We start from the raw sequence: 10,509 nt of genomic DNA, 5'->3' as shown, positions 1-10,509 counted from the left end.
CTGGGTCCCTTTTGGGGGGTCACCCGAACTCCTGGGTCCCTTTTGGGGGGATTTGGGGACACCCGAACTCCTGGGTCCCTTTTGGGGGGTCACCTGAACTCCTGGGTCCCTTTTTGGGGGAGTTTGGGGAACACCCGAACTCCTGGGTCCCTTTTGGGGGGTCACCTGAACTCCTGGGTCCCTTTTGGGGGGGGTTTGGGGACACCTGAACTCCTGGGTCCCTTTTGGGGGGTCACCCGAACTCCTGGGTCCCTTTTGGGGGGGTTTGGGGACACCCGAATTCCTGGGTCCCTTTTGGGGGGTCACCCGAACTCCTGGGTCCCTTTTGGGGGGTTTGGGGACACCCAAACTCCTGGGTCCATTTTGGGGGGTCACCCGAACTCCTGGGTCCCTTTTTTGGGGGGATTTGGGGAACACCCGAACTCCGGGGTCCCTTTTGGGGGGTCACCCGAACTCCTGGGTCCCTTTTTTGGGGGGATTTGGGGAACACCCGAACTCCGGGGTCCCTTTTGGGGGGGTCACCCGAACTCCTGGGTCCTTTTGGGGTTTGGGGGGCACCCGAACTCCTGGGTCCCTTTTTGGGGGGGTTTGGGGACACCCGAACTCCTGGGTCCCTTTTGGGGGGGTTTGGGGGACACCCGAACTCCTGGGTCCCTTTTGGGAGGTCACCCGAACTCCTGGGTCCCTTTTTGGGGGGGGGGTGGAGTTTGGGGACACTCGAACTCCTGGGTCCCTTTTTGGGGGGGAGGGGGCGACCCGAACTCCTGGGTCCCCTCCCACCCTTCCCCCTTCCCGCAGGATCTGGGGGCGGCCGGAGGATCCAGGGGGTGAGTTTGGGGCAATTTTGGGTGGTTTTGGGTCATTTTTGGGTCCCTGGTCCCAATTTTGGGGCATTTTTGGGTCCCCGATGCCGATTTTGGGGCAATTTGGAGCAATTTTGGGTCCGTTTCTCCCCCCCCAGCCCGTGGGCGGAGCTTCAGGAGCTGCGGAGCCGCATGAGGTTAGGGGGCGGGGCCTGATGGGGCCACGCCCACGGGGGCGGTGATTGGCTGGGACGCGCCTAAGGGACGGAAATACGGGGCGGTGATTGGCTGGGACGCGTCCAAGGGACGGAAATACGGGCGGTGATTGGCTGGGACGCGCCTAAGGGACGGAAATACGGGCGGTGATTGGCTGGGACGCGCCTAAGGGACAGAAATAAGGGCGGTGATTGGCTGGGACGTGTCCAAGGGACGGAAATACGGGCGGTGATTGGCTGAGGCGGGCCCAGGGGGCGGGGCCTGGGGCTCCAGTTGCTCCCAGTGCTCCCAGTTGGGTTTCCCGCAGGCTCCAGGACGATTATGTCAATTCCCAGCGACTCAACCGCCTATTGGAGGAGCGACTGCGGGCACTGGTGAGGGACCCAGGAGTTCGGGAGGGACCCAGGAGTTCGGGAGGGGACCCAGGAGTTCAGGGGGACCCAGGAGTTTGGGAGGGACCCAGGAGTGCAGGAGGGACCCAGGAGTCCGGGAGGGGACCCAGGAGTTCGGGAGGGACCCAGGAGTTCGGGAGGGACCCAGGAGTTCGGGAGGGGACCCAGGAGTTCAGGGGGACCCAGGAGTGCGGGAGGGGACCCAGGAGTTCGGGAGGGACCCAGGAGTCCGGGAGGGGACCCAGGAGTTCGGGGGGACCCAGGAGTTCAGGGGGACCCAGGAGTTTGGGAGGGACCCAGGAGTTCGGGAGGGACCCAGGAGTTCGGGGAGGGACCCAGGAGTTCGGGAGGGACCCAGGAGTTCGGGAGGGGACCCAGGCGTCCGGGCAGGCGCAGGCGCTGGTTCTGGAGCGGGAGCTGTTGAGCCGCCGTGTGGCCACGATGCTGCAGGGGGCGCTGGGACCCCCTCGGGACCCACGGTGAGTGCGGGAGGGACCCAGGAGTACCCCAGGGACCCGGGAGTTTGGGAGGGACCCAGGAGTGCGGGGAGGGACCCAGGAGTTCAAGAAGGGACCCAGGAGTTCGGGAGGGACCCAGGAGTACCCCAGGGACCCAGGAGTACCCCAGGGACCCAGGAGTTCAGGAGAGACCCAGGGGTGCGGGGAGGGACCCAGGAGTACCCCAGGGACCCAGGAGTTCGAGAAGGACCCAGGAATACCCCAGGGGTTCAGTGAGGGACCCAGGAGTTCGGGAGGGACCCAGGAGTTCGGGAAGGGACCCAGGAGTTCGGGGGGGACCCAGGAGTTCGGGAGGGACCCAGGAGTTCGGGAAGGGACCCAGGAGTTCGGGAGGGACCCAGGAGTTCGGGAAGGGACCCAGGAGTTCGGGAAGGGACCCAGGTGTCCGGGCAGTTCACTGTCCCCATGTCCCCACAGGTCGCTGCTGCTGCTGAAGAGGAAGCGCCGCTGCCCCCCCCTCCCCCCGCCTTCAGGGACCCCCAACCCTGACCCCTCCCCCACCCACCCCCCCATGGACCCCCCAATAAAGAACTGACACCCCTCCCCCCGCTCTGGCTGAGTCCCCGAACTCCTGGGTCCCTGGGGCACTCCTGGGTCCCCCCCCGCACTCCTGGGTCCCTCCCGCACTCCTGGGTCCCTCCTGGACTCCTGGGTCCCTCCCAACCCCAAACCTGCCCCCAGCCCCCTCCAAAATGACCCCCCGGACACCCCAAATTCCCCAGATTCGCCCCCAAAAACGTCCCCAAGTTGCCACCAGTCGCCACTTTTATTGTCACCGTGGGGGGGACACACACGTGTCATCCCCAGAGGACCCCCCCGGCTAGTGCAGGGGACCCAGGCGTCCGAGAGGGACCCAGGCGTTCTGGGCTGGGGGGACCCAGGCATCCAGGGGGACCCAGGTGTCCGGGATGGGGACCTAGGCATTCTGGGTAGGGGAGACAGGAGTTCAAGGGGACCCAGGCATCCGGGGGACCCAGGCGTTCTGGGCTGGGAGGGACCCAGGCATCTGGGAGGGACCCAGGTGTCCGGGGGACCCAGGCGTCTGGGAGGGACCCAGGCGTTCTGGGCTGGGGGGACCCACGCATCTGGGAGGGACCCAGGCATCCGGGATGGGGACCCAGGCGTTCTGGGCAGGGGGGACCCAGGCGTCCGGGAGGGACCCAGGGTGTCCGGGGCAGAGTGGAATTCAAGGGGACCCAGGCGTTCTGGGCTGGGGGGACCCAGGCATCCGGGGGGACCCAGGCGTCCGGGGGACCCAGGCGTTCTGGGTAGGGGGGACCCAGGCGTCCGGGAGGGACCCAGGCGTCCGGGCTCAGTCGGGGGGGCAGACGCGGGCGGCGATGTCGTCCAGTAGCCAATCGATGCCCCCCAGGAGGTTTTGGCCGGTGACGGCGGAACAGCCCTGGATGCACCAATGGTGGCTGCGGATGGAGTCCAGGGACAGCGCCTGCGGGGACCCAGGCGTCCGGGAGGGACCCAGGCGTCCGGGAGGGACCCAGGAGTTTGGGGGGACACAGGAGTTCGGGGGGGACTCAGGAATTTAGGGGACCCAGGAGTGCGGGAGGGACCCAGGAGTGCGGGGGGAGACAGGAGTTATGGGGGACCCAGGAGTTCAGGAGGGACCCAGGAGTCCGGGAGGGACCCAGGAGTTCGGGGGGGACCCAGGAGTTCAGGGGGGACCCAGGCGTCCGGGGAGAGACAAGAGTTCAGGGGGTAGAAAGGAGTTCAGGGGGACTCAGGAGTTATGGGGGACCCAGGAGTTCGGGGGGACCCAGGAGTTCGGGGAGGGACCCAGGAGTTCAGGAGGGACCCAGGAGTTCAGGAGGGACCCAGGAGTCCGGGAGGGACCCAGGAGTTCGGGGAGGGACCCAGGAGTTCGGGGGGGACCCAGGAGTTCAGGGAGGGACCCAGGAGTTCGGGAGGGACCCAGGAGTGCCCCAGGGAGGGACCCAGGAGTGCCCCAGGGACCCAGGAGTTCGGGACGGGACCCAGGAGTTCGGGGAGGGACCCAGGAGTGCCCCAGGGACCCAGGAGTTCGGGAGGGACCCAGGAGTTCGGGGAGGGACCCAGGAGTGCCCCAGGGACCCAGGAGTTCGGGACGGGACCCAGGAGTTCAGGGAGGGACCCAGGAGTTCGGGAGGGAACCAGGAGTTCGCGAGGGACCCAGGAGTTCTGGGGGGACCCAGGAGTTCGGGAGGGACCCAGGAGTTCGGGGAGGGACCCAGGCGTCCGGGAGGGACCCAGGCGTCCGGGCTCACCTGCCGGATGTCGGTGGCCGGAAGGGCTCCCGGCAGGTCCTGTTTATTGGCCAACACCAGCAGGGTGGCTCCGGCCAATCGCTGCGCGGGATGGGGAGTCACCCCCAGACCCACATGGACCCCATGGTCCCATTGTCCCCCATATCCCCCCATTGTCCCCATGTCCCCCAATGTCCCCCATGTCCCCACATTGTCCCCATAACCCCCATTGTCCCCATATCCCCTATATCCCCCATATCCCCCCATGTCTCCATGTCCCCCCCATTGTCCCCATCTCCCCCAATATCCCCATATCCCCATATTCCCCCATATTCCCATGTCCCCCCATTGTCCCCATATCCCCCCACTTCCCCCCGTGTCCCCATTGTCTTCATCTCCCCCATATCCCCATATTCCCCCCGTTGTACCCCCCATCCCCATATCCTCCAATGTCCCCATATTCCCCCATATCCCAATGTCCTCATATCCCCCCATGTCCCCATTCCCCCCTATATCCCCCTGTGTCCCCCCATGTCCCCATAACCCCCCATTGTCCCCATATCCCCCCATGTCCCCCCATATCCCCCGTATCCCCCCATGTCCCCATATTTCCCCATATCCCCCCATTGTCCCCATACCCCCCATGTCCCCATATTCCCCCACTGTCCCCATATCCCAATGTCCCCCCATAACCCCATGTCCCCCCATTGTCCCCATATCCCCCAATGTCCCCATATCCCAATGTCCCCATATCTCCCCATGTTCCCATTGTTCCCATATCCCCATATTCCCCCATGTCCCCATGTCCCCACATTGTCCCCATATCCCCATATATCTCAATGTCCCAATATCCCCCCATGTCCCCCATATCCCAATGTCCCCATATCCCCCCATATCCCCATGTCCCCCCATGTCCCCATATCCCCCATGCCCCCCCATATCCTCCATGTCTCCATACCCCCCATTGTCCCCATATGCCCCATATCCCCCCATGTCCACATATTCCCCATCTCCCCCAATATCCCCATATCCCCTATATCCCCCATGTCCCCATATCCCAATGCTCCCCCATAAACCCATATCCCTCCATGTCCCCATCTCCCCCCATGTCCCCATATCCCCATGTCCCCCTATCCCCTCATTGTCCCCATACCCCCCCATGTCCCCATACCCCTCCATATCCCCCTGTCCCCCCATTGTCCCCATATCCCCCCATGTTCCCATACCCCACCATTGTCCCCATTGTCCCCATATCCTCCCCTATCCCACATATCCCCCATATCCCCATATCCCCCCATGTCCCCATATCCCCCCATATCCCCCATATCCTCCCATGTCCCCCCATGTCCCCATATCCCCCCATGTCCCCATCTCCCCCATTGTCCCCATATCCCCCCATGTCCCGATATCCCCCATGTCCCCCCATGTCCCCATATTTCCCCATGTCCCCATATCCCCCATGTACCCCCATGTGCCCATATCCTCCCATGTCCCCCATATCCCCATATTCCCCCATTGTCCCCATATCCCCCCATGTCCCCCATATCCCAATGTCCCCATATCCCCCCATTGTCCCCATGTCCCCCCATATCCCCCTATGTCTCCATATCCCCCCATGTCCCCATAACCCCCCACAGCCCCATATCCTCCCAATGTCCCCCATGTCCCCATACCCCCCATTGTCCCCATATGCCCCATATCCCCCCATGTCCACATATTCCCCATCTCCCCCAATATCCCCATATCCCCTATATCCCCCATGTCCCCATATCCCAATGCTCCCCCATAACCCCATATCCCTCCATGTCCCCATCTCCCCCCATGTCCCCATACCCCCCATATTCCCCATACCCCCCTATATCCCCATATCCCCCTATATCCCCTATATCCCTCATATCCCCCCATGTCCCCCATGTCACCTCCTCCCCCAGGAGCCCCCGCAGCTCCCTCTGGCAGATCTGCAGCCTCTGCCGGTCGCTGCTGTCGACCACCCAGACCAGCCCGTCCGTGCTCTCGAAGTAGTTCCGCCAATAGGAGCGCAGGGAGCTCTGCCCGCCCACGTCCCACACGTTCAGCTTGAAACTGTGGCCGGAATTGGGGGGGTCAGTGACGGCAAGATGGCCGACAACATGGCCGACAATATGGCTAACATGGACACCAACATGGCCGCCAAGATGGCCGCCAAGATGGCCGCCAATATGGCTGATAATATCGCCACCAATATGGCTGACAATATGGCCGCCAAGATGGCCACCAATATGGCTGACATGACCGCCAAGATGGCCGCCAATATGGCCACCAATATGGCTGACAATATGGCTGCCAAGATGGCCACCAATATGGCTGACATGGGCACCAAGATGGCCGCCAAGATGGCCATAAATATGGCTGACAATATGGCCGCCAATAGGGCTGACAATATGGCCACCAATATGGCTGACAATATGGCCGCCAAGATAGCCGCCAATATGGCTGACATGGCCGCCAAGATGGCCGACAATATGGCCACCAAGATGGCCGCCAATATGGCCGCCAATATGGCCGACAATAAGGCCACCAATATGGCTGACAATATGGCCGCCAAGATGGCCGCCAAGATGGCCGCCAATATGGCTCACATGGGCACCAACATGGTCGCCAAGATGGCCGACAATATGGCTGACATGGGCACCAACATGGCCGCCAAGATGGCCGACAATATGGCCACCAATATGGCCACCAATATGGCTGACATGGGCACCAAAATAGCCGCCAACATGGCCGCCAATATAGCTGCCAATATGGCTCACATGGGCAAAAACATGGTCGACAAAATGGCCGCCAACATGGCTGTCAATATGGCCACCAATATGGCCACCAACATGGCCGCCAATATGGCTGACATGGGCACCAACATGGCCGCCAACATGACTGCCAATATGGCCACCAATATGGCCACCAACATGGCCGCCAATATGGCTGACATGGGCGCCAACATGGCTGCCAACATGGCCGCCAACATGACCAACATGGGCACCAACATGGCCGTCCCCGCCCCTTCCCGTGGCCCCGCCCCTTCCCGCGGCCCCACCTCCGCTTGGCCCCTCCCCATTGGCCCCGCCCCCTCCCCGTGGCCCCGCCCTTTCCCGCGGCCCCACCCCCGCTTGGCCCCTTCCCTCCCCATTGGCCCCGCCCCCTCCGCGTGGCCCCGCCCCTCCCCGCGACCCCACCCCCTCTTGACACCTCCCCCCCATTGGCCCCGCCCCTCCGTGTGGCCCCGCCCCTCCCCACGACCCCACCCCCACTTGGCCTCTCCCCTCCCCATTGGCCCCGCCCCTCCCCACGACCCCACCCCCTCTTGGCACCTCCCCTCCCCATTGGCCCCGCCCCTCCCCACGACCCCACCCCCTCTTGGCACCTCCCCTCCCCATTGGTCCCGCCCCTCCCCGCGACCCCACCCCCACTTGGCACCTCCCCTCCCCATTGGCACCTTCCCTCCCCATTCGCACCTCCCATCTCCATTGGCCCCGCCCCCCCGTGGCCCCGCCCATCCCCGTGGCCCCGCCCCCCTTCGGCACCTCCCCACCATTGGCCCCACCCCTCCCCGCGACCCCACCCCCACTTGGCACCTCCCTTCCCCATTGGCACCTTCCCTCCCCATTCGCACCTCCCATCTCCATTGGCCCCGCCCCCCCGTGGCCCCGCCCATCCCCGTGGCCCCGCCCCCCTTCGGCACCTCCCCCCCATTGGCCCCGCCCCTCCCGGCGACCCCACCCCCACTTGGCACCTCCCTTCCCCATTGGCACCTCCCCTCCCCATTCGCACCTCCCATCCCCATTGGCCCCGCCCCTCCGCGTGGCCCCGCCCCTCCCCGAGGCCCCGCCCACCCGCGGTGCTCCAGGGTCTTGATGTTGAAGCCCAGGGTGGGGGCGGTGCCGCCCACGTCCTCCCCGTTCAGCCGCTTCAGCAGCGTCGTCTTCCCCGCGTTGTCCAATCCCCTGCGGGGGGGGGAGCCTTAAGCCCCGCCCACCAACCCCCAAGCCACGCCCACCACCCTCATGCCCCGCCCACCCACCAATCTCAGCCCCACCCACTGTCTCAGTCCTCCACCCAGTTATCTCAGCCTCTTAGGCCACGCCCCTTAGCCCCGCCCCCCCACCCTCAGGCCCCGCCCACCACCCTAAGGACACGCCCACTTCGCCTCAGGCTCCACCCAGTTCTCGCAGGCCCCGCCCATCACCCCCAGGCTCAGCCCCCACCTCTTAGGCCACGCCCCTCAGCCCCGCCCTCCACCCTCAGGCCCCGCCCACCACCCTAAGGACCCGCCCACTACCCCCAAGCCCCGCCCATCGCCCCATGGACCCGCCCACTGCCCTCAGGCTCCACCCACCAATCCGAGCCCCGCCCACAGACATCAGGACCCGCCCACTGCCCTAAGGCCCCGCCTACCACTCATAGACCCCGCCTATCGCCCTCCACCCCCACCCACAGACTTAAGGCCCCGCCCACTACACTCAGGCTCCACCCACCACCCTAAGGACCCGCCCACCACCCCCAGGCTCAGCCCCTCCACCTCTTAGGCCACGCCCCACAGCCCCGCCCTCCACCCTCAGGCCCCGCCCATCGCCCCATGGACCCGCCCACCACCCCCAGGCCCCGCCCATCGCCCCATGGACCCGCCCACTGCCCTCAGGCTCCACCCACCAATCCGAGCCCCGCCCACAGGCATCAGGACCCACCCACTGCCCTAAGGCCCCGCCCACCACTCATAGGCCCCGCCCATCACCCTCTGGCACCTCCCACAGACCTAAAGCCCCGCCCACTACACTCAGGCTCCGCCCACCGACCTCAAGACCCGCCCAGCACTTCAGGCCACGCCCCCTAATCTAAGCCACGCCCACCGACCTCAGGCTCCACCCCCCAGTGGCCCCGCCCCCCTCTAGGTCACACCCCCTCCCGACCCCACCCACCCCATTGGCCCCTCCCTCTCCCGCCCCAAGGCCCCGCCCCCTTATTGGCCACGCCCCCGCCCCTTCCCCATAGGCTCCGCCCCCCCAACACCCATTGGTTTTCAACGCCCCGCTGGCCCCGCCCCCTGGAACCCCCCAAGCCACGCCCCCCAGCAATTCCCGCCAACACGAGGCCCCTCCCACTCAGGCCACGCCCCCCTGGCCCCGCCTACAGCACGAGCAGCCGCAGTTCCCGCTCTTTTTCCCGCATCTTCTTCAGGATCGTCAGGAGCCCCATGGCCGCCACTGGCCCCGCCCCCCGACGCTCATTGGCTACACGAAACCCCGCACTCCCCGCCCCCTAGGCGCCTATTGGGTGAAACGCCGCGCGGTCCCGCCCCCCCGGCGCTTATTGGTTGGACGGCGCCGGCGCTTCCGGGTTGTGCGGCGGGAGGGACCGGCGACACCTGGAGGGCGGGAGGACCCCGGGCGGGGGGGACCCAGGAGTTCGGGAGGGACCCAGGAGTTCGGGAGGGACCCAGGCGTTCGGGGGGACCCAGGAGTGCGGGGAGGGACCCAGGAGTTCGGGGAGGGACCCAGGCGTTCGGGAGGACCCAGGAGTGCGGGGAGGGACCCAGGAGTGCAGGGAGGGACCCAGGAGTTCGGGAGGGACCCAGGAGTTCGGGAGGGACCCAGGCGTCCGGGGGGAACCCAGGAGTTCGAGAAGGACCCAGGAGATCGGAGGGGACCCAGGAATTTGGGGAGGGACCCAGGCGTTCGGGGAGGGACCCTGGAGTTCGGGAGGGACCCAGGAGTGCGGGGAGGGACCCAGGAGTGCGGGGTGGGACCCAGGAGTGCAGGGAGGGACCCAGGAGTTCGGGGAGGGACCCAGGAGTTCGGGAGGGACCCAGGCGTTCGGGAGGGACCCAGGCGTTCGGGAGGGACCCAGGCGTTCGGGAGGGACCCAGGAGTGCAGGGAGGGACCCAGGCGTTCGGGGAGGGACCCAGGCGTTCGGTAGGGACCCAGGAGTGCAGGGAGGGACCCAGGCGTTCGGGAGGGACCCAGGAGATCGGGAGGGACCCAGGCGTCCGGGCATGGCCGCCCTCCCCCTCGTTCTGTTGCTGTTGCTGCCGCCCCCCCCGGCCCGACCCGACCCCCCCGGCTGCCGCCTGCGCTGTAAGGACCCCCCAAAAGGGACCCAGGAGTTCGGGAGGGGACCCAGGAGTGCGGGGGGGACCCAGGAGTTCGGGAGAACAACCGTCCCCCCAAAAAGGGACCCAGGAGTGCGGGAGAACAAACCCCCCCCGAAAAGGGACCCAGGCGTCCGGGTGCCCCCCCCTCCCAATAGGGACCCAGGTGTTCGGGACCCCCCTTAGCCCCCTATCCCCCCAGAAGGGACCCAGGCGTCCGGGTC

The 10,509-nt window shown here is 66.1% G+C and overlaps 1 protein-coding gene across 2 annotated transcripts; it reads right to left on the bottom strand.

Moving 5' to 3' along the window:
• Positions 1–2,691: 2,691 nt before the first annotated feature.
• Positions 2,692–9,408, bottom strand: ARL2 (ARF like GTPase 2). 2 transcript variants are annotated; one of them, XR_013923571.1, is made up of 6 exons: positions 9,328–9,408; positions 8,033–8,143; positions 6,086–6,248; positions 4,188–4,268; positions 3,047–3,376; positions 2,692–2,845 (listed from the first exon to the last, which is right to left on the bottom strand). XR_013923571.1 is itself a non-coding variant. In XM_080364710.1 (5 exons), the coding sequence occupies exons 1-5, from the start codon at positions 9,390–9,392 to the stop codon at positions 3,242–3,244; spliced, it is 555 nt and encodes a 184-aa protein (XP_080220836.1). In that variant the 5' UTR covers positions 9,393–9,408; the 3' UTR covers positions 2,692–3,241. The 2 variants fall into 2 exon arrangements, 1 of the variants encoding a protein (XP_080220836.1); XM_080364710.1 differs by having other exon boundaries at positions 2,692–3,376.
• Positions 9,409–10,509: the final 1,101 nt, after the last annotated feature.

This window comes from Nesoenas mayeri, assembly GCF_963082525.1.
Source record: "Nesoenas mayeri genome assembly, contig: SCAFFOLD_113, whole genome shotgun sequence".
NCBI lineage: Eukaryota > Metazoa > Chordata > Aves > Columbiformes > Columbidae > Nesoenas > Nesoenas mayeri.
Note: the sequence above shows the minus strand (reverse complement) of the source record. Positions and strands in the feature narration are given on the sequence as shown.